Source organism: Panulirus ornatus, chromosome 57 (genome assembly GCF_036320965.1).
Source record: "Panulirus ornatus isolate Po-2019 chromosome 57, ASM3632096v1, whole genome shotgun sequence".
NCBI lineage: Eukaryota > Metazoa > Arthropoda > Malacostraca > Decapoda > Palinuridae > Panulirus > Panulirus ornatus.
Window position 1 is genome coordinate 25,513,877 of NC_092280.1, and position 24,291 is coordinate 25,538,167.

General features: G+C 46.0%; 1 protein-coding gene across 11 annotated transcripts in view; it reads right to left on the reverse strand.

Moving 5' to 3' along the window:
• kkv (hyaluronan synthase-like protein kkv) overlaps positions 1-24,291 on the reverse strand; it is a 105,050-nt gene that overhangs the window by 26,065 nt on the left and 54,694 nt on the right. For 7 of the 11 annotated variants that reach the window (XM_071694800.1, XM_071694799.1, XM_071694795.1 and 4 more), the window contains exons 5-20: positions 12,263-12,393; positions 11,630-11,792; positions 11,286-11,501; positions 10,864-11,035; positions 10,210-10,382; positions 9,814-10,013; positions 9,372-9,596; positions 8,095-8,335; positions 7,474-7,736; positions 6,959-7,169; positions 6,463-6,663; positions 6,009-6,235; positions 5,721-5,888; positions 3,761-4,075; positions 2,528-2,769; positions 1,586-1,719 (exon numbers count right to left, since the gene is read on the reverse strand). In XM_071694800.1, the coding sequence (XP_071550901.1) occupies positions 1,586-1,719; positions 2,528-2,769; positions 3,761-4,075; positions 5,721-5,888; positions 6,009-6,235; positions 6,463-6,663; positions 6,959-7,169; positions 7,474-7,736; positions 8,095-8,335; positions 9,372-9,596; positions 9,814-10,013; positions 10,210-10,382; positions 10,864-11,035; positions 11,286-11,501; positions 11,630-11,792; positions 12,263-12,393 (3,282 nt within the window). Of the gene's footprint in view, positions 1-1,585; positions 1,720-2,527; positions 2,770-3,760; positions 4,076-5,003; positions 5,310-5,720; positions 5,889-6,008; positions 6,236-6,462; positions 6,664-6,958; positions 7,170-7,473; positions 7,737-8,094; positions 8,336-9,371; positions 9,597-9,813; positions 10,014-10,209; positions 10,383-10,863; positions 11,036-11,285; positions 11,502-11,629; positions 11,793-12,262; positions 12,394-24,291 lie in introns of all 11 variants that reach the window. The other 4 variants (XM_071694797.1, XM_071694796.1, XM_071694792.1 and 1 more) reach the window with 1 other exon arrangement.

Consider the following 24,291-nt stretch of genomic DNA (forward strand, 5'->3'; position numbering starts at 1 on the left):
AGGAGGCTGTAGCTAACATAACTATGGACTGTAGTAAGCATCATGGAAAGCTACAGTTACAATCATGCAGGGTTCTAGTCAACATTATGAAAGGCTGTAGTTAATATTACATAGGCTTGTAATTAATACACTAGAAGGCTGTAAATAACATCGAGGAATACACGGAATATTTAGGATGGAAACTGGTTTGAAGTAAAAACTGTTAGCAGCTGGGTTAACAAAGCTGAGAAATACATAATACAATAAAAACAGATACATTAACCATCATCAGTGGTTGTGGTTAAGATGGTGCAGGACTGTGGTGGATTAATATGTGCTTCTATTGAAGGTGTGGTGACACTCATACAAAGTTCAAGTGATGTGGCCCCCAGAAGTGTAGGATATCCTTTCTGTACTATAAGATCATGTAAAGACACACACACACACACGCTTGCACACTACATGAATTAAAGAAATAAGTCTTCCATAACAAACCGACTGGATTTTAGAGAACATGTAAGCAAGATCCTCTGAAAAATGGATGGATGGGTGGACTGTGCATAATTAAATTGTTAAAAGACTTTCAGTAAGGCTGATGAAGCTAAACATCCAGGCTGGAGTTACAGGAGGATTGCTTAAACAGAATGACAGCCACCTTGCTGAAACGAAACAGGGAACACATGTCAGAAGACACCTCTCAAATTGGGCATGGATGAGAAGTGGGATCCCTTATAACTCAGTGCCCAGGCCATTAATATACATGATTTAAATAAAATCTTTGCCAAACAAGGTAGATAGATAACCTAATATATTTGCAGATGAAATCAAAACTATGAAAGAAGTACAAAGCAACAAGGACAGCAAAACACTGCAAAAATATCTAAACAAGATACAGCAGTGGTCAGACAAAACTTTAAAAATTTTGCCATGAAAAAGCAGTTATGAAGATAACAAGAGGTTTAAACAAACGAAATTGTGCCTATTATGCATGCCTGAGGAGAGCAACCTAAGATTTTACATAATTCCAAATTTTTCAAAGAACTGCAAGCATGAAAGATCGTAAAGAAGGCAAACTAAATTTTGGTCAGCATTAAAACTCTCTTCAAATTCATGGACAATACATTTACCCTAAGTTGGAATATACAGCAACATTCTAGCCTCCTCACTTGCAGAGTCACAAAATTGCTGGAAAGGGTCCAAATGAATGCTACAGGAATGGTACTAGAATTGAGTGGAGAAAAGCCCTCAGTTTGTATGTAGTGAAAGAAAGAAGAATAGAAGGAGATTCAATAAAGCCATGCAAATTTCCAAGAGGCTTTGATGACATTAATATAGAAGAGTTCTTTGATGTAAGAAGACTCCATAACAAGAGGTCATGACTGAAAGTTAGGCAAAAGATAGACAAGGAAGCATATTTTCAGCAAGAGTTGTGGAACTGAGGAACAAGCTAAGTGAAGGGGAAGTAAATCCAATCACCAATGATCAACAAAAAAAATCTATTGAAATAAAAAAAGATGAGAGGAAGGGCCTCTTACATGTAAAGATCTTTCCCATTGTGCACAGATATGTAATGGCAATCACATAAACACGCACAATACAAACTTACCGGACTTTTCACTCTCACTGTCAGAGTAATCATCACCAGCATGCTCAGAGATGACGGACACACCATCCCCCCTAAGGGAGGAACGAGGCTGGTGGGAGGACCTTCGGCGTCCAGCAGGAGGGAGGCCCATATGTCTGTTGGGACAGAAACAGATTGAGACTGTGCTTCTTGAGAAGTGGAGACAGGGGAACACAGGAGGATTTGGCTATAAGCTGAATGAGGCTGAGGACCAGGTTAGGGCATGTGAAAGAATGAGCTTTGAAAATATGAGGTATGGGCAAGGAGAATCAGAACACACAATAAGAAGAGTTAGGGGATGAGGACAGAGATATGGGCAGCTAGACCATTAAAAACCACGAACAGAGAATGGGGTATCAAACAAGACAAAATAGTCCTTTAGAAAATTAATACTGTAGAACAGGCCAAAGATAAACTGCTTGGGGTAAAACAAGTAGAAGAGCGTACAGAGCAGGAACTGTAGATTAAGGCAAAGGAAATGTGTACAGAGAATATGCTGTTGAGTAAGGTGGAGGTATGGTGCACAGAATAAGGTCTGTAGAGCACAGCTCAAGTAAATTACATGACATAAGACCTGTAACTTGAAATAAGAATAAATACAGCAGAGCACTGGAGGGATCAAGACATGGAATAGAGGGAGTAGTATTATTCATAGGTAGAGGAGTGAGAGCAACAAGTCACAGTCAGAGTTCCGCTAGTGAGCTAGGGAAGATGAGCCTTAAGGCAGGCAAGCTCATGGAGACCACACACATGAACTACATCATTCCTGCAGGTCTTATCACACTTTACCAAAAATTTGAATGAAACATAACTGGTAGTAACTTGCTTTACAGTGTGACATTGTAGTATCTTTTTAAACGTTATGATACATTATCTTTACTGTTTTCAGCTTTTTTTTTACAGAAAATAAGAGTAAAGACTTACGATTCAATTGTTTCAAAGCGTTTCTTGAGACTCTCAAGCGAACTAGCGATGCTGGCGAGCTGTTGACGATCATCATTGGGCTTCTCATGGATGCAACACATGATCTTGAAGAGCCCAGCCAGGGAGAACTCGATGGAACCTTCATCATTGTCCATCTGATCTTTGTGCAGGAAAGCCAAGAGCCCATCCTTCTTCTTCATTTTCTTGGCTTCTTCCGCTGCTTTACGCTCTGCCTCCAGTTCCTATAGAGGCAGATTCAGGAACAATAGTTATCACTAATTAACTATTATTAGTTGTATGATTTTCTTTTTAGGTATATCTTTGGTCACTCAACTGCTGTTGATTCTTTCCTAATTATATTCATGCAAGAGAATGTATTACAATAACTTTATAACTAACTTGCAACAATAAGTTTATGATGAATCTTTGGTCACTCAACTGCTGTTGATTCTTTCCTAATTATATTCATGCAATAAGAGAATGTATTACAATAACTTTATAACTAACTTGCAACAATACGTTTATGATGAAAAATTCAGGGAAGCAATGCATAACATAATAAATGCAGCACATACCTGACTTTACCATGTGCTGACTGTACGGTGTTAGATAGAAAATGTGGTGTGAACAGCTTTTAGGACATGTTAGTTTAAATCTCTCAAATATCACTGTATTAATCCATGCATAAATATTAAATATTAATTCATGCATAAAGTAAAACCCATGCTCTTTAAACTTACAACATGCACAAAGTTTCAAATTATGTAACCTCTTACCTCACATTAAAAGCACTTAGTTTCAACACCAACTTCTTTTCTATGTATTTTGTGATAATTTAAGAGGGCACTCTTATTCTCCTTCACTGAATGACTTAGGTTTAGTTTTACAACTAATATCTGCTTCTCTACAATTTTTTTTTTGTATTCGCTGTCCTCACATTCCACTCTAACCTACATATTACATGTCCCTTTCTTGTCTAATCTGTTGTAGATTTGTCTGCTCTTTCTCCTTTTTATTCACTTTCGTTCATCTAACATTTGAAGTAGATTTTTGAGGTTAAATTCTCCTCTATCCCTGTAAACATAATTTTTTTTCATCAACTACTGCCACCCTTCTTTGGCACTTATCCTTTCATAAAATCATGGTTTTGATTAACTACTCAGAACGTACTGTCCCTCTTATTAATTTCTACTATGTCTCATAAAGAACAAATAGAAAACGAGATCCTTCTACCTCTCTGGTCTTCTTCTTGCTCTTGGTTGCTACTTCCCGAGTGCCCCAGGATACATTGTTGAGGTTGAAGCAGGAGTAGATTTGCAGCAGGAGGTACATGGAGGGCACCACCAAGTAATACACTAAGCCGCATGGTAAGCAAATTAATTCTTTAGGATGTAATATGCCTGTTATTACGAAGGAGCCAGCCGTGGCAAAGAAGAATATGGCAGACGGGGTGTTCCAGCCTTCTTCAGCGAAGTTGATGATCATTGCCACCAAGACGATGATCATCACTAGTGCGTATACTGCCGTCAGCACGTAAGCTATCTTGATCTGTCAGGCCAGGACCAGGCACCAATGTTTGTTAGTGACAATATTAGTGGGTTAGTCCAAGTATGATCGAACCACTTAAAGAAAGAATTAGCTAAATGGTGGGACTGGTAGGATCACAGGAAAGAACAGTTGATTAGTTAAAAGTCTAGCAAAGACTAAGAGGATTAGCTGAAAGAAGAGGCAGCAGATAATGTGTAAGCACGAAGCAGATAAATGGTTGTGTAAGTTACAAAAACACAAGCTATTTAGGAAAGGATGCGGAATAAAACTACTGTTTTGCACAGACAAATGAAGCATACTTATGCATCTCAGTAAATGGTGAAAACAACACAATGGGATGCACTGCAACTTAAAAAAAAGTTTGTCAAAATACACTAATAGGAGATGATGACCAACACCAAACTGATGAATTTATAAATGTAAAAAGTTCATCACCTATTCCTCTTTCGGCAGACAAGAAACATTGTGAGCACAACAATAAAGCATTCTCTGTGCTTCAAGTGGAACACTGAAAACATTCATGAGAGTATGTTATGTAAACTTGAGTTACAAGTCAAGATTACTGAAGGACAGATCGTTGAATTGATCAATCAACTCATGGTTTAACAACAACTTTACAGCAATACTTATTATAAGATATCCCTTTTCCTCTCACTTTGCATGAATACTTTTGCATCAAAAGCTCAACCTTGGCATATACTCCGTTGTAAGAGAGCCAATATCTTATCAAAGACCCATTGGGGGACATTGTATCTTCTTAAATCTCAACATACTTAAACCTGACAGAGGAAGAAGAAAGAAAGTTAGTCTTTCTGTGCTTCAAGAGGCAGACTTTTGTCACCGTCACCAATGTTACCACCCCCAGGCATGTGTGCTACTCATCCTCATGCACATACCTACATACACCGTGGTACTAGACGTTACAAACCTTTTTCGTCTTCTTTGTGGCAATCTCGCGAGTACCCCAGGAGACGATGTTCAGGTTGATGAGGGAATAGATGATGAGAAGAAGATACATAGAGGGAATACACAGCAGGTACAACAGACCCGGAATGATGCACTTAAACTCTTGCGGATGCATGCACGCTGCAATGAAGAATGAACCCGACAGAGCGATCAAGAAAATAGCCGAGGGAGAACCGATGCCGTCCTCGCCCAACTGCAAGGTTGTACCCACGATGACAGCCATCATGATGAGGGCGTAGGAAGCTGACATAATCTGTGCCACGATAAGCTGTTGCCGGAGAGTGTTGACAAAGGCCACAGGCACCACACAAACGACACACAGACAAGACCAAAGGAGACACAAAAAACAAAGACGTTTCAACAATGATATTCACATTGACAAATGACGAAGTACATGTCACAAATCACTGGAAAAAACAAAAGTACAAAAAGCCAACAAATACATAAAAGGTAAAGAAATGCATTCATACCAATGATTATATAACATTATCATACACAATGTGAAAATATATATATAAAAAATGATTAATGTCAATAATATCATGTAATTGATCACGGTGTCATTACAGTGCTCTAATCTAGACAATTGCTGGACTTCATCTGTAACCATTACAATCAATAGTGTACAGAAACTTTACTTTTGATACTTCACATCTAGTTCCCAGGACTGACACCATACCTGCCAAGCAGACTTGAGCGTGAAGCAGGTGACCATGAACAGCAGGATGGGAATGATGTTGTACTGGAAGGAAAGCCAATTACCGATTCTGAAGGCAGCCACGAAGGCACCCACCAACATAAGGAAGATCGTAGCCGGACCCAGGATAGTACCAGCCATCAACATAGTCTGAAAGAGAGGAACTGTTTACAGTCTGCTCACACCTGCCAACATGGACGCTGTCGAATCAAACGAAATGCGACTCAATGTCACATGAAAATCTAAAGGAAGAGAAATTCATTATCATACCTGATATGAAATGTAGGGTAGAGAAATATTATCATTGACTTCGATAGTTTTCTTGTAATCTTGGAGCAGATCCATGATGTTGGCCATGGTAGAGGGCACCCATCGTCGGCGTTGGTTGTAGAACTCAGAGAAACCTTCCGGGGCGTGAGTGTAGGCGTCGGAGGCAGCACTGTACTCGACGCGATAACCTCGCTGTAGCAGCAGTGTACAAAGCCATCTGTCCTCTCCTGTAACGGTGCCAGCAGTGGATGCTTAAAATGTAATTTTGTAACACTGATGAATGATGGACTGACCTTACTCATAATTTGACGATAAAAGGATAAAAAGAAAAAGTCCCTGCAGTTTTTATGACATAAAACGAGAATAGATAAATGTCTTGGCTCTAAAAACAGTTTTCTAACTTTGAGGTCTTGTCACATCTTTAAACAACTACATCCTCTTTCACAAGACTTACCCTGATCGTACTGTACGTAGTGACGCGCCTGGCTGGATTTGGTGGTATATCTGGCCATTACGTTGTCGTCCATCAAAGCTTTCCCACGGAACAAGGAGAAGCAGCCAGGACTACACAAGACGCAGCCGATCATGTGTTCTGTTGCCTTCTGCAGCCAATGGCCGATAGCATACTCGAACATCTGATACCACACCATCAGACCTGGTCATAAAACATACCGGGTCACCTCTCATGTGTGGCGCACTGCCATTTAGAAAGCTATAATGTACTCAGCTAAAGACAGCCCTTCCTGCTACTGTATCTGCCAATTCCATTTTAGAGTTTTGATATCTTTATGATCTGACAACCCCGGACTCGTTAACTGAAAGCCCTTTTGGGCAATCAAACAATCTATTTCAAGCGCATGACAGTCCTTTCCAATTTACAGATCCCATTCGCTAATCGGGAGCCTAAGAGCTCTCATTTCATTTTTAGCAACACTTAGTCACCAACTTACCAGACCCCACGGGGTGGATGCGCCCACAAGCAGCTCCTAGATTAGTGTTCTTTTTCATCAGATCTACCAGGAGGGCGACAGCACTAGGGGCAAAATCAATGTCTCCGTCAAGGGTGAGGAGGAAGGTGTTTTCGGCAATAACTTCTTTCCTGTCCACTGAGATGGGCTGGTCCATCAGCTTGAAGCCCAAGAGGTAGTACATGTACATCACCTGCAGCACAAGAATAATACATAATATCTGCACAAGAATAGTACATAATATCTAACAGGAGAATAACGTTCTGTTCCGTGTTTTGTATACAAGATTCATAGGAAGACTTCAAAGGTATCTTTTATGTTGTTGGCACACTCTTACAACAGTTCAAGTGACAAATATTACATAAAACATAACTGCATTTCAGGTAGGTGGGGAAGTGCATGATATTCATTTACACCGTATCGTTTCTAAGTGTAGCTCAGCTGAGGATTCTCCATCAATCAGTTGAGGATTTCTTCACACATATGGCATGCCTCACCTGAGACCATCTCTTCTTGTGCCTGATCTTGCTCTTGTCCTTCAAGTGCGCGACGATCTTGGTCTTGCCGGGAAGAGTCCACACGAGTCGCCCACCATACGGGGTCGGGAACTTCTTGGGCGGCCGAATACGGATGTTCGTCTGGTGGACGTGGGTGGCCGCGTCGTCCATCAGGTTCACCAGCAGCTTCACAAACTGGTTGACAACGTTCTCGTCCTCGTTGTCGTCTGAAATCTCGAAGGCATCGTCGAAGAAAATGTGAGCTGGAAAAAGAGAAGGTTTTGAGTCAAAGTGGCGAGACATCTGAAGTCGTAACACCTGTCCAAGAATTTTACTCCAGACAGTTATGCTTCATGAATGAATGGTGTGCAAGGGATAGAGCGAACTGGAACAATGTGGTATACGGGGGTGACATGCTGTCAATGGACAGAACCAAGACATATAAAGCAGCCAAGTAAAACCATAGAAAGGCCTATGGGGTCTGGTTGTGAATAAGGGGTCTATGGTCTCGATGCATAATACACGACAGCTACAGAATGAATGGGACCAAACAGGGCCTTTAACTTCGTTTTGTGCCTGGCACTATCTCAATACTGAGGGGAAACCAGAAGGATTACTTACTCTCAAATTCGTAGTAGTCAAGATCAACGACCTTGAGATACTTCTGTGCGACGCGACGGGCGGACTGATCCTCATCCATACGAAGGATGGACTTCAACATCTCCATCATCTCTTCCTCGTTCTCGTGCCACATGGTGGCTGTGGCGTAGATACGAATGATGTGGTCGGACGACTTGATCTTGGAGGTGTTGTTGTTGGAGGAGTCCGTGTGAATGGAGATGGTCTCGTAGTATTGCGACACCTAAAGAGCCATCGTCCGAATTAATCATAATCATTATTCACGTATAATGATAATAGAATATGTATCATTGTCTCTAGTCGAAATGGCTCTGTAAGTACAATGTGGGAAATTTCATCCCATAAATGGATCATAGATAAAAAAAACTTTGCCTCTGGTTTCTCTCATGGAACATCATTAACCATAGTTTCCTTACCCTTAACTTCCATTCCCCCTTATTCATCCTCTCATTAACTCTCTTCATCTACTGTCTTTAACCTGCCCCTCATACCTCCACCAGGTACATTCTCTTTTCTTATTTACTCCAATTTTCAAAGATCATTCTAAGGCGTAGTTCTTACCTTCTCCTCTCTCTCTTCCCTCTTCACTTACTGTCCTGTGTTCAACTACCATTTCACCACCTGATCTACACCAGGTAACTACCATCCTCTTCATTAACCCTTCACTATCTAACAGTCCTACATCAATCTACTCAAAGGCCACTACCTGTACCATCACAGACCTATAAAGATGTAAGCGTACCATCCTAATTGTACCATACGTATGCACAAACATCTGTACACAAGGTATCACTTATCTTGCTCTTTCAGCAGTGAGTACACAGGACCATGGGTTTAATTTCCATTCATCTTCCCTCTGTTGATACTCCTCTCTCCTCAAATCTGTATTTTCAACATCTAAATCATACTCTACATTCAAGTCCCAAGTACTACTACCTTTGACTTATCTTTCCCAGTCATTAAGTCATCTCCCTGACCACTACAATGTGACATTAATTATCCACTGTGAAGCTAGAGTCAATACCAAACATTTAAGTCTGCTACTGAGACTAAAAAGTGAAACTAAACTCATCAAAGTCCTGCCTTAAGTTTCTTTCACCTCAGCTTTGAGTAAAAGTGAACTTCTTTTTCCCCCCTCCCAGATAAAAGCTTACTCTATAACTCAACGAACACTACACTGATTTCGACGTGAAGGATCATCTGATCTGGGATACTGCAGATTGCTGTCTGAGTGGAGGAGGAGGAGGAGTCCAGCATACCTCATTCTCATGGTCATCTGGGTTGAGGTTGAGGTCCTCTGTCTTCACATCACCTTCGTCGTCCCTCCGCCGGTTGAGCGCCAGAGACTGGTCGATCAGGAGGGAGTTGTACATGGGCGTCACAAAGAGCTTCTCTGTGGACGCCAGACGTTCACATTTAGGCGTCCAGATGTGTAATGTGATCCACGTCTGGGACAGGAGCCAGAAGAGCCACACCCAAGCGTACTGAGGAGGGAAGAGAACCATGAGTGCCATAAAGTTACCCCGGAGTATACCACTATGTACCCAACTTGTGGGTGATTATGTTCATCTCGCCAACCCAACTTAACCAGATCCCTGAAGCACCGCAATTCGCACCACACTTGGCAAACATTGAGGAAATGAATGAACAACCGGCAGAATCTTTCGTCAGACCCAAGCAAGTGAACGGGTCAAGACTCACATCATTGTTCAAGAAGTCGTTGAGAATATCTCCGTTCTTGCACTCCCAGAAGAGGTACTCCGGGATGACGCTGAAAGAGCAGGCTGTGTCGAACCTCAGCCCGCAGGCGGTGATGAGCAGCGAGATGGACACGGGGATCGTCAGGTTCACGGGAAAGGCGAAGCTGAAGCCCTGGATGCAGATTTTGCAGGCAAATTTACCTGGAAACAAGAACGCCTCACTGAAACGCTTGACTGGTATTTCAATGATCTGTCTTCTCCAACATAGTCTCCTTCTGATGTTCATATTCACCATACAATATTTTCAGTAACCTATTTTCAACCGTGGTATTAAGTATTAAAAGCCCCAGGACTGGAGGTCCCTCCGGCTCCATATATGATCTGAGGTCTTACTCACCGAAGATGTAGCAGAGCCAGGCTGTGAGGACCTGGATGAGGAAGACGTAGACGGGAGTGCCGTGGGAGGACATGATGGGGACGGTGTTCTCGAAGGGTGCCACGGTGGGGAAGTCTGGCACCGTGTGACCCGGTAATGTCTCCCGCACTTCTGTCACGTTGATGCTGTGCACACTGACCATAGCAACGACGACAAAAAAATTATTATAATGAAAATGACATAAAATGATAAAAGCCATCATGATCACCATCATCATGATCATCATTTCTATGATTGTGGTACATGAAATTCAATCTCTTACAATAGATATATGAACAGCTATCATGGTCGCTCTTCCAAAAACACAAAGTTAGAAAACTAGATAACTTCATGATCACCATCATCATGATCATCATTTCTATGATTGTGGTACATGAAATTCAATCTCTTACAATAGATATATGAACAGCTATCATGGTCGCTCTTCCAAAAACACAAAGTTAGAAAACTAGATAACTCGTAAAATCAACACTTCATGGTTTCAAATGCCTGTGAGGATTACATTTCCATCAACAATTTTCAGGAAGAAACGCTGAAATTACGACTATATAACATGTGGTTCCTAGAAGTTACTTAACGGTGGTCCAAGCTGAGAAAAGCTTAAATAATTCTAACCTGAAAGCTTTTCTGAGTTCAAATATGGTCGAGAACTCCTGAAGGCGGGTACTCATAGCACTGAGCATGACGGTGAAGAAGACCAGACACTTCCAGAGGGAGACGAAGATGTAGCAGAAGTAGCGCGTTCTCCACAACCTCTCCTTGATACCCCCGTAGTACTTGATGAGAGCTGTTTGAACCCAACAAATCACTCACCAGATCTCATTATACATATATATGATCAGTTATATAAGTCATCTATGATCTAACTTACGAAAGAATGTCGTAAGATCAACGTTTACGTCAGTATCCCCCAAAATCAATCACTAGATCTCATTATACATATACTTGATCACTTACATAAGTCATCTACGATCTAACTTACGAAGGAATGTCGTAAAATTAGAGTTTACGTCAGTATCCCCCCAAAATGTACTTACAGAACTTGGAGTGTTTATCGACGTAGTTTTCCCACCACCCGAAAGAGGTCAGTAAGATGGCTAAGGGGATGAGCCAGATTCTCCAGCCGTTGGGGTCCTTGCCGTATTCGACGATGGGCCACACCACGAAGCCCGTCAGCTGGCACGCTAGAGCCAAAAGGTCCATCATGACTTTGAGGGCAACGCGTGACTCCTTCCTCGTCCTCGACAGAAGACCTGCCGGAGATCATGATTCATGAGGAAACCCGAATCCCTCAATCCATTCTGCTCTTTGAGTCTATTAATGCACCAACCAAAACCTGGGCGTGAAAGATGCGAAGGTTGGGGGGAAGTAGAGGACTCACCAAAGAGGCCCGGGATGAAGGCAACGCAGTTGGTAAGCATGGCGCCCTTGATGACATCCAGGTCTGGCAGCACTAGGTAGACCAAGAGGCCCGTGCCCACCGTGTGCAGCGTCTCGAACAACAACACCCAGAAGAAGTCACCGAAGGGAGGCTTCTTCCATGACTGGTGGGGGTGGGGAAAAATAATAAATTGAACTATAAGACTCAATCGAAAGATATAATCAATGTATGTTCCTTATCTCCAACTACGAAATACATTTCATAACGTTAGTAATGGTCATATCAAAGGCAAGCAATGTGTTGTCAAGTGGGGACATAAAACAGAAATGAATTTCGATAACGTATGTACTTCAAAGAGGTGATGCTTACGCACTTCAGAGTGGATAGACCTCTGAGCGATAAGGAAATGAATAATGTACTCAACAACATTAAAATGATCCCTTTTGCCATTATCCTTAAGACTTGTGAACCCATGCCTTCCTAATGTAATGGGATACAACACTATCTTCTTTTGGCTGCTTTTGTTTTTCATTCACGTCTTTACGGATTCTCCTGGCCTCTGGCGGCGACGACCAGGTCCATGACCAGGATTTGGGACGGGAAAGCGAGGTATTTCTCCTACAGGATGCTCACCTTGAAAACACACATGCGGGTGGACCTGAACCAGGTGCCCAGCTCGGGCACGATGAAGCAGAAGAGCAGCACCCATGCCCACACCACGTTCTCCTCCTCCGGGATCGTCGCCACGTAATCCTTCTCATTGGCTGTGAAAAGAAGGAGTTTGATGGACTGGAGAAGGAAGGCAAGTACTTGTAAAAAAAAAAAAAAAAAAAGTGTGGATCCCTTTACAGTGTAAAAAAGAGACCATGAAAGGAATGAATATGTAAAGGATCAGAATACTTTTGATAAGCAGAAAGAGTTCCACACCAGTCATGCATGTACACGCATCACATGCACACACGTAAACCACATTCACCTTTCCCTACCAAGACGTACATTAAAATGATCCATTACTGTTGTACTTCCATGGGAGAGGACAATTGATTTCCACCGGCATCTGTCCACCTGATCTACGCCCACGGTTTCCGTGGAGACAGGAACCCTTGTGAGGACAACTGAGTCAGAGGAGGGTGATGTGGGCTGCCCGTAGAGCCATTGGCTGTGTCAGAGGCGAGGTGTGAGGCGAGCCGTTCCACCGGATAAGGAAACAGGAACTTGTGGGGTGTCCATGACCTGAGTGACACTGGCTCCCTCCCTCTCTCTCTCTCTCGCCACTCATGCTGCAACCCCGCCATCTTAACTCCATCCCGAAGCTGGCCTCAACACACCACCATCACTCGGGTCCACGTTCGTGTCTTGGCTCAAGCCGTACACGTCCGCAACCTCCCTCGGTCCATCAACTGAGACCGCATTTCTTAGAGCCTGGCCCTGACTGAGCGCACATACCCTCACCCTCGGTGGCACCCAGCGAAGCTCCCAGCATCGCATGAGGCGAACGAGGATGGACTTTTGCAATACAATATTATCTGAGCTATGGCAGTAAACCTGAAGTACCTAAATGTAGAGCACAAGGTTGACAAAATTTAATAGAAAAAGGAGATTTCAAGAGTTTTTCTAAAGTATGACTTGAAGGAAGGTACAATTATGCAATTAACTGGGAATGTTCGATGATTCTTGTTGTGGAGGCCATCTCGATAAATGGCTGCTCAAGGTGCAACGTGAGCTGGGCTGACGTAAGTATAATAATCACAGGAAAGCTGGTTGACGCTCATTAATGTTGACATCCGATGAGTTGAGGAAGTGGAGAATACGACTGTGTTCATCTGAAGAGGAAACCAATCTGCTGCCTGCGAGTGATACGTGCCTGTGATGATGATGCCGATAAGAGTGGAATTTGGTTGCTTTCTTGTGGGACTTTAGCACGACGTGTTGATATTAACCCATTATGTACGACGGCGTCGTACTCCGAAGCTACGGGACTACCCTTTACAACATGACGGTACGACCCTGGAGTACAACACTTAAGCTTCCCTTTAACGCGACGTTACGACCCTTGGGTATGACCACCTGGTCTCTGACCTGACCCATAAGGGGCTTGTTGGAATCCAAAGAGCCATACAGTCGTCATCAAGGCCTGTACCGTCGTGCTCACGTAGTCTTATCATCGTACCGAACGATCGCACCGTCCTACTGAAGGGTTGTACGGTCGTGCCAGTTACGAGCGGATGCTCTTGCAGTAACTTTCTGGACAGTTGAAGGCAAAAGGGACAGGATGCCTTGGTGAGCTGCGACCATCACCTCTGGCCTAACTGGAGGTCCGTAGCTTTCTATGATGGCGTCAGATTGGATCACCTCATGTAACTTTAAATTGTATTCGAAATTCAGGAAAATCATAATACATATTCTTGAGAGTCTTCTATCAAACCCCACAAAACTCAGGAAAACTATCAAACTGTTTATTCTATCAAACCTCCAAAGCTCAGAAAAACTATCAAACTGTTTATATGTTTTTTTTTGGCGCATTCTCTCGTGTCACAGAAAATGTATCAAAATGGTTCTCCTCCCGAGCCCAACCCAGCCTTGGCATTTATATTTCCTTTAACTCCCGATGCTATACTTTCGTGCGGCCGTCACAGTTGTACCCACATGATCACACTCTGCCAATTATCTGGCGTCTCCCGGAGACCCCGAGCTTGCGGAAGACCTCGTCTCAGTAGCAACCCCCAAAATGTCAACATCGAGTTCTTCCGCGCTACGGGCCGAGCCTCCTGGAGATTTCAATGACGTGTTAAGTAATTATCAACTTCCTGATTCAGTCTGCTCTAATATCCTCTCTCTCTCTCTCTCTCTCTCTCTCTCTCTCTCTCTCTCTCTCTATATATATATATATATATATATATATATATATATATATATATATATATATATTTTTTTTTTTTTTTTTTTTACTTTGTCGCTGTCTCCCGCGTTTGCGAGGTAGCGCAAGGAAACAGACGAAAGAAATGGCCCAACCCCCCCCCCCCATACACATGTATATACATACATCCACACACGCAAATATACATACCTACACAGCTTTCCATGGTTTACCCCAGACGCTTCACATGCCTTGATTCAATCCACTGACAGCACGTCAACCCCGGTATACCACATCGCTCCAATTCACTCTATTCCTTGTCCTCCTTTCACCCTCCTGCATGTTCAGGCCCCGATCACACAAAATCTTTTTCACTCCATATATATATATATATATATATATATATATATATATATATATATATATATATATATATATATATATATATATATATATATATATATATATATTTATAATCACTATCATTATCATAATTATACTTAATCGCTGTCTCCTGGAATAGACTATCTACCACTTGGTCGGTAAGCAAACCTAGCTTAACCAACCCAACCTAATCTCCCCTGCTGGTGCTAGGAACAAAGACCTGGCGGTGCTTACTCCATCGACAGGAGACAGAGAATATCTGATGAGAGAAGGGAGAATAATAGACAAATATATGGCGGTACAAAACAGCACTGTACCAACGAACATCTGATGGTACAAGGCTGGAGCGGTATAGTAATCTTCCACAGCCTGCCTCTCTACACGACCATAGTACACAGGCGTGACATGCAACTGTATCTTTTTATAGCGACCAACATGCCCCCCTCTTAACCAGGGCCATCTCGGGTGAAAGGAATTCAGAGTAAGAATGAAGACCTCAAGAGGTCTTTGGGTCTGAAGACCTCAAGGAGTCCTCGGGTGTCTGAAGACCTCAAGAGGTCCTCCTCGGATGTCTGAAGACCTCAAGGGGTCCTCGGGTGTTTGAAGACCTCAAGAGGTCCTCCTCGGGTGTCTGAAGACCTCAAGGAGTTCTCGGGTGTTTGAAGACCTCAAGAGGTCCTCGGGTGTTTGAAGACCTCAAGAGGTCCTCCTCGGGTGTCTGAAGACCTCAAGGAGTCCTCGGGTGTCTGAAGACCTCAAGAGGTCCTCGGGTGTTTGAAGACCTCAAGAGGTCCTCCTCGGGTGTCTGAAGACCTCAAGGGGTCCTCGGGTGTTTGAAGACTTGACCCACAGAGGTAGGAAGGTTATTGTAAGAGGGAAAGACTGAAGGATGAAATGGAAGTTCCACAGCTTCGTCTGTTCAAGAAAAGGAGGAGGTATCATAACGGGCAATCCTCGTCTGGTTAGTCTCGCCACAAAAACTATGGGCACCAGCAGCAGCCAGGTGTGCGTCGCGGGTCCAAGCAGGAAAGCACGCACACACCTTACAGCAGCAGTGGTGAACATAATAACCCACCACCCTCGCTAACGGAACATCATTTATTTGGATTTTTCTCTCATTTCTTTTTCATCTTTCCACCAATTTTTCTCAGGATCTCAAAAGAACGAGAAACCTGCCTTTCGCATGTCACTCTGCGTCAGGCACTGGTGAGTGCCTGCAGCTCGCAAGCACTACTGCTGGTGTCGGTAGCGGCTACACGTAATGTATGTCTTGCGTCAGGCACTGGCGGGTCTGTTGCCCTCCATATTGTCTAGGTGTTGTGAGGACCCGTCCATCTACGCCCCGGGTCTTCCGTGTGATGTGAGAAGAGGGCGCTCTGTCCAGGTGCTGGGTAAGTGACGTGTTGTAGACAGTTTTGACGGTGGGGGTAGGAGACGGAACGGGGAGGCGTGTTAGAGCAAGAAAGGGGGAGCAGGAGACGGCAAGAAATGCAGGAGGAGGGGCGCAGGAGACAGGGAGGGAGGCCCGAGTGAAAGTCCTGGGTGGCCTCGGCTCCGTCAGACGGGCTGTACCAACAATCACGTCCCAGCCACCAACTTCCACCAGCAACCACTTCCACCAACCACCACCTCCACCAGCCACCACTTCCACCAACAACCATTTCCACCAATCACCATCACTTTATGAACAGATAAGAAACTTCGCTCTACCAACAGTACCATAGAAGTCGTCATTTCTCATGGACGGGTAAAGGCTAAAAAGGACGGGTAACTGCACCCATATATTTCGAAAGTGACCAAGAAAACAGCATTCGATTGTTTGACGTCGAGTAACTTGGTGCTGGAAGGCAGGGCGTACTGGCCTACTGAAGCCAACTAGATATCTCTCATGTCCGGCGTGGAGGGGAGGAGTGGGAGGTTGTGGGTGGGTGGGTGGGTGGGTGGGGGTGGGAGGGAAATCCGTGAGTGGTCGTCAGGGAAAGTGGGGCGGAGGTGAGAGAGGCAGGCTGATGCAATGCTCCACTCACCCTCCATTCCTCCTACTCCACGGCGGAGGAGGCAATAATCTATCCATCTTCCACCCCCTACTCCACCGCGGAGGAGGCAACACTCCACCCGTCTTTCACCCCTGCTCCACCACGGTGGAGGCAACACTCCACCCGCCCTCCACTACCCCCTCGCTGAAGGACGTGGAACCTAATCCTCCAACAAGGTCACCCAGGGTTCACCCACAATATCGAGGCCATAACTGGGTTCGAAACTTATACAGTATACATTACACTTACGAGAATGTGTCATGAAATCCATCACTTTACAAAATGACTGGAATACGGTAGTGTGTGTGTGTGTGTGTGTGTGTGTGTGTGTGTGTGTGTGTGTGTGTGGGTGTGTGTGGGTGTGGGTGTGTGTGTGTGTGTGTTGAGGGGTAAGGTAGCGGGCGTGGGAGGGAATGCAGTGAGTCACTTGGGGGGAGGATGGGTGTCTGTCTGTCCCCCCACTTCTGCTTCACCCCTTCCCCCCTTCCTCCCAAGAATCTTTGATTATAATCTCTTCTTTGTTTTCAACCTTTCACAATATATGATTAGACTCCATGTGACATTGGCTGCAATATTCAAGACTCATTCATTCATTTAACCTCAAGTATTACCAAGTCACTCCACCTCACTCGAATACTCATAACTGATTTCAAACAAGGCGAGAAAAGGCAGGTACCTATTCTTCTTCTTATAAATAGGCATGTCATGTGCCTCTGCCTGTCATGGGGCCACTGTCATGCACGTACTTAATCCTTAGAATATCGATATTCACGGATCTTTGTATTCTGCGGCACAGCCTGGTATACGGGGCATAGTGCCAGGCAAAGATGAAGGTGTGCAAGGCATTGTCCCTACCTGCTACCACTATGCCACGGGGTATGGTAAAGCTTCGTTCCATAATATGTGGACAACTAGTATGACAACTGGTATGGAGGGTTCGACACAAGGGGGTGTAGCAGGCGTGACACAGGGGGTGTAGTGAGGCGACACAGGGGGTGTAGTGGGTGTGACACAGGAGGTGTAATGAGGCGACACAGAAGGTGCAGCGGGTGTGACACAGGAGGTGTGATGAGGCGACACAGAAGGTGCAGCGGGTGTGACACAGGAGGTGTAATGAGGCGACACAAAACGTGCAGCGGGTGTGACACAGGAGGTGTAGTGAGGTGACACAGATGGTGTAGTGGGTGTGACACAGGAGGTGTAGTGAGGTGACACAGATGGTGTAGTGGGTGTGACACAGGGGATGCAGAGAGGTGACACAAAGGTTATCAAAGGACGTGACACATGGGGCACAGTGCAGTGAACACCTGGCCTACTTGTTCAACTCTGGGGCGCAGCAGTGTGTGTGTGTGTGTGTGTGTGTGTGTGTGTGTGTGTGTGTGTGTGTGTGTGTGTGTGTGTGTGTGTGTGTGTGTGTGTGTGTGTGTGTTCCACAGGTGTATGGAGGGAGTGTAGTTCGTACAGGGGGGTATACTGGTGCGCAACCCCAGCAGGGGTGCAGGTGGAGTGGTGCAGGTGGTGTGGTGGGCAAGAGACAGGTCCAAAACCCAGCTCCACCAAGGTCGACCACCAGTCCTCAGTGGTTCAGGTCTGCACGTTCGCCTGCCAGACCCCCATACAGGCTTGTCTTTTTCTCCTTGAAGGGGAGGTCAGAGGCTGGGAGGTGGGGAGGTTAGAGGCTGGGGAGTGGGGAGATCAGAGGCTGGGAAGTGGGGAAGTCCAGAGGTTGGGGAGTGGGGAGGTTAGAGGCGAAGGGTGGGAAATAAGAGGTTGGAGATGAAAGATAAAGTTGGGGAGCACAAGATAATGAAAGAGGGTAACGTTGCATGGTTACTGGTTGACTGACGTAAGGACCTTCGACCCACTACCTTGCCCTTCTATTCTCCCTATCCACCGTCAAGCCACTGATCTGCCCTTCTGTTCTCTCTATCCACCTTGAACCCCCTGATCTGCCATTCTATTCTCCCTATCCACCCACTCCTTGGTACCATGTCACTCAATCTTAATCCCAGCCTCTAATCCCTCAGTTCGTCCTGCCCACCACCAGCAACCCACTCTCCCACAGCCTCAACTTCCCCTGTCCACCACCGTCAACCCACTCCTCCCGTACCTCAACTTCTCCCGCCCGTCAGCATCCCACTGGGGTACTCTCCCTGCCCAGGGATAACGGGGAATGTGTCGGGAGGGCGTGGTGAGTGGTAGAGTGTGGAGAACGAAGGGTGCACGTATGTCGACAGTGTGGTGAAGGAAGGGTGCACGAATGTCTGTGTGGTGAACGTCGGACGGCATGACTGATAAGTACAGGCGATTCTGCAAGCGCGTGGAGATGCAGTGGGGCCGAGGTTTGTATAGGGGAAGGTGAGGAAGTCGTCGAGGTGTGTGGAGAGAACGAGCGATAAAAGGACAACAGCGCTACACGTCCAGGCCCTCAGCACGGGCGGCCTTGGAGGGGGTGTGTGGGGGGGCTCGACGAAGGTCTATACACCACCGCCTTCCTCTCCCCCCACAGCTCCCTCGACGCCGCCACACTCCACAGCCCTACGTAGACCTACGTACAAGACAACGTCGGGCCATAAAAAAAAAAAGAACCTATACTTTCCCGATGAATGTCTGTCGGAGGGGGAACACAACATCCCCCCCGCGTGAGTGGGGCGAGAGAGCTTCCCCAGGATCGTCCCCCAGCTACCGCTATAACCACACCCCAGAAAAAAAAAAAAAACTGGACCACAGACTCTTCGTTTCTCATTGAATCATCTGGTTCCCAGCACTTAGCGGCCGCGCCCCAGCAGCGCTCAGAGCGCGGGGGGAACGGATGAAGAGTTCAGACAACCGAGCGAAGCGTTCAAATCTCTGGGTCTCAAGGCTATAATAAAGGTCAACTGTGGAGACCACACCTTCTCCTGCCAGTCTTTGTTAAGTAACGCTGTCGAAACCCACCCTAGATCTGTAGTGCTAATGGCACACTAACATACAACGGCCCCCCTATTGCCACCTCACAGTGAATGCCGAGCCTGGCGGAGGCCTGGAGGGGCGAGCAGGCCCCGCTGCCCCGAAGGTGGAGTGGCGGTATGTGACGGTAATGTACAACACACATACACAAACACACACACACACACACACACACACACAGTACCTGATGGAAGGTGGGACGTGGATATGTGTGTGTATATATGTTTTAGACACGGTATATGTTGCAAGGTTGAGAGACGGGGCTATGATTGGAGAACTTTCTCCTATGAACTTAAATAAGAGATAGACTATACTGTGTGCGTGTATATATATATATATATATATATATATATATATATATATATATATATATATATATATATATATAGATAGATAGATAGATAGATAGATAGATAGATAGATAGTATTAGCTAGCTAGTTACGTAATCCTCCTTTCATGCGGGTCCTGCAGCTTCAAGGTTGCAATCCACGCAGGAGCGGGGTAAGGTGGGCTCCTCGGACACACGGAGTGTTCCTGACGGCGTTGTACTCCTTTCCGTCCGTCCGATGACGATGATATACCTTCGTGAGAGGTGAGTCCCTCCGCCCCGCTCAGGCGGAGTACGGAAACACTATATACATATGAAAGCTAGGAAATGGATGTGATGTATATCATCTATGTAATCGCAGACAACAGAGGGGGTGAAGGAGTGCGACCCACGTATCTCCCACCTGTCGTAAAGGGTGATTAAGAGTGGGAGGCGCCGGGCAAACTCCGCCCCTCCTGTAGCGTCCTTTCCTACAGCAGAAACAAAGGAAGTAGAAAACGGGAACTTTTTTTTTTTTTTTTACCCCTTCGAGAGTTAGGTCGCCTGTTCCCGACGCTACCTCGCTAAGGCGGGAAAGGCATCGGTAACAATCAGTGTTAGGAGAGAGAGAGAGAGAGAGAGAGAGAGAGAGAGAGAGAGAGAGAGAGAGAGAGAGAGAGAGAGAGAGTCGTCCTCCAGCAAACGCCAGGGATATCTACCCTGCTCGTGTGGCGTACCGCAGGACGGGTCGGGTCGCTTGCCTGTAGTATTTCCTGGTGTGGCGGAGAGAGAGAGAGAGAGAGAGAGAGAGAGAGAGAGAGAGAGAGAGAGAGAGAGAGAGAGAGAGAGAGAGAGAGAGAGAGAGAGAGAGACCTCTTCTCCCCCGCGGGCCACCGACGCCCGTCAGCCACGGGGGACTGACTACCTTACCCTCCCACTACCACGCACCATGTAACACCCTGGCTCCGCCATCACCCACCACCTCACACGTACTACATATAAACCCCCGGGGATTCGAGTTCTACCCCCGTCATGTGTTATGGTCGAAGAAAGAGATGTGTGGGTGTGAAGCCTCTATTCCCCTCGAGCGCGATCGCTGATTCAAGTCTCTGGTCTAAAGCAAATATCAAATCGATAATTTTAAGAAACAAATACGTGAAAGAATAATCCTTGTTAAACCGATATTCTTTTAGGAAAAGATGAGAGCAGAAGATGATGGTGTGTGTGTGTGTGTGGGGGGGGGGATTTTTTAGGGGCACAGCCCCAGAATTAAAGTGGATGGACTTCCCTGGTGGTGGTGGTGGGCCAGTGGTCTACTGCGCTCGGCTCCACACCAGGGAAAAGCCACGTCTCAGCAGTCGCTGACCTTAAGTGCTTGCCGGGTCTGCCCCTGGAGGGTAACCGATCTTGCCTACGGCTGCTCCTGCCCTTTCAGCGCCCAAGCCATGAACTGCGTGCGATCTGTCTACCTCTGTCTGCCTCACTGTCTATCCCGTTCTAGGACCACACCGTGTCTATCCCTCCGTTTCTCAACCCCCGTCCCCCGATCTGTCTACCTCTGTCTGCCCTCACTGTCTATCCCGTTTCAGGACCACACCGTGTCTGTCCCTCTGTGTCTCAACACCCCGTCCCCCGTGCCCGTCTTTACAACCCCACTCAGCGTCCTCCTTGATGGACAGGTCGACAAAGGGTCACACAGCTCAGGGGTAAAAGGGGGGGAAACTGTTGGACAACATCTTCGCAAGCTTGGGAACTCTGCCGCGAGCGACTACGAAAGGACACAACAGACATCATCGAGGCGACGTGCCGCCCATGTCCTGCCCTCGCCTAAGACATCACCAGGCCAGGCCAGGAACAGGAGAGGACAAATTATTCTCCAGACGTGTCGTTAAACACAATCAAGACACCCAACTCACGCAGTTAATTTTTTTTTTCTTCTTTTCTCTTGAGTTCCTGAGCCAATACAGCGATCGAGAGACCATGAAGTCTCAGAAATTCACAACAATGGATGTATATTTTTTTTTTAACACGACACAACACATGAAAATACCGCCATCATTGTTTCCAGAGGCAGGCACAAGGGGCGCTGGGTGACCCACACTTGGACGCTTTGTTCCCACTGGTCGAGTTATCTTGGGTCTTCGGATATCCTGAGGGCCTGGTGGGTTATCTTGGGGTCTTCGGACACCCTGAGGGCCTGGTGGGTTATCTTGGGGTCTTCGGACACCCTGAGGGCCTGGTGGGTTATCTTGGGGTCTTCGGACACCCTGAGGACCTGGTGGGTTATCTTGGGGTCTTCGGACACCCTGAGGGCCTGGTGGCTTATCTTGGGTCTTCGGACACCCTGAGGGCCTGGTGGGTTATCTTGGGTCCTCAGACAACCCAAGGGCGCTGGATGAAGAGGGTGGTGGGGAGTGGACCCAGGAACCGTCTAGTGGGACGGGGTGAACGCGAGACGGACGGACGGACAGACAGGAAGGGAAAACCCACCACAAATTCTTTTACGGATGGACGGAGAGGAAGAAGTGTGCACAGAAATATGCACAAAGGGTGACAGAAAAATGTACCGGGGGCACAGAAATATGCACAAAGGGTGACAGAAAAATGTACCGGAGGCACAGAAATATGAGGATAGAGAGGGAAGCATCAAGAACGAGGAAAAATCAAAGGGGAGATAATAGACATGAATGCAGATCGAGAGGAGGAGGAGGAGGAGGAGGAGGAGGAAAGATAATATCTACTCATAAAAAATATATATATATACGTGAGATATTCAGGGAGGGAGCAGAGCAACATGGCGGCACAGCTGGCGTTTTGAATCCAGCCAAAAATGATAGTTTACTTCACAGCTTCTGCAGGTAAACCCGCGTCCCCGTGTTAGTTTACAGTATACGACTCGCACTTCTCTCTTACAACACATGTAGTGTAAGTATTGTAATAAGTTAGATATTACGACACTCAGGCGTAACGTTTAACAGAAGGTATATATAATACAGGTTGTTTCATGTAGTCAATTAAGATATCACCTTTATAGTAATAAGCGTCGAGCAATTTTTTTAACTGCATTTTTTCACATAAAAAAACGCCCTTCATCTCAAAATAAACGGGAACAGGATATTCGTGACATGCTGGCGTTATCGTAAGTAAAGATGTAAACGCGTCGTTGGAATTCGTGTTTTCGTGTGCGAAGGGAAGAGAATGGGGCCAGGCGTGAGGGGCGTGGGTATCGCCTTACCGTGAGGAGCAGCCTGGCTTGGCGGACACCCTCGCCACACGGGTGAAAGTCACCTTGCCGACCTAACCCTACCGCACTCTCGCCCTCCCACTGTCTCTCCTGCAGCACCTACCCCTCTTCCACTGTCTCTTCTGTAGCACCTACCCCTCTTCCACCGTCTCTCTTGCAGCACCTACCCCTCTTCCACTGTCTCTCCTGCACCATCTACCCCTCTTCCACCGTCTCTCTTGCAGCACCTACCCCTCTTCCATTGTCTCTCCTGCACCACCTACCCCTCTTCCACTGTTTCTCCTACGGTACATTCCCCTTCCATAGTCTCTCCTAAACACCGTCTCTCTTACAGTTCTTCCCCTATCACTGTCTCTCCTGCAGCACCCCTTCCACTATCTCCCCACAAACACAGTCTCTTCCACCACTCCTAACTCACCACAACCTCTCCTACAACTCAGTCCATATACACACACACACACTCTCTCTCTCTCTCTTCCACCCCTACACACAACACGAGACAACACGTAACTCTCACAACTCATCGTTCTTACCACGAACAAATTTTTTTTTTTTTCCTGCGGTGAAAACCACCCGATAACTCTCCCCACTGTCAGAATCTCCCCGTAGACACACCACAACCACAAGCATCCCTGGTCTTACCTCCCCAACCAACAACCACAAGAAGCATCTAGACACAGTCTTACCTCCTCAACCAATTACTTTAACACGACCACAACCAACCACTTACCTCCTTGCTCAAACAGCTCCCCCTCTGCTTAACGTGTCCTAAACCACTGCATTCCCAAGCACTACCTCCACTACCGCGGCAGCTTTCCCTACCCCCTAACTCAAGGACGACCTCCCTCCTAATCATTCAAAGTGGTTTAGACAAGCTAATGGAC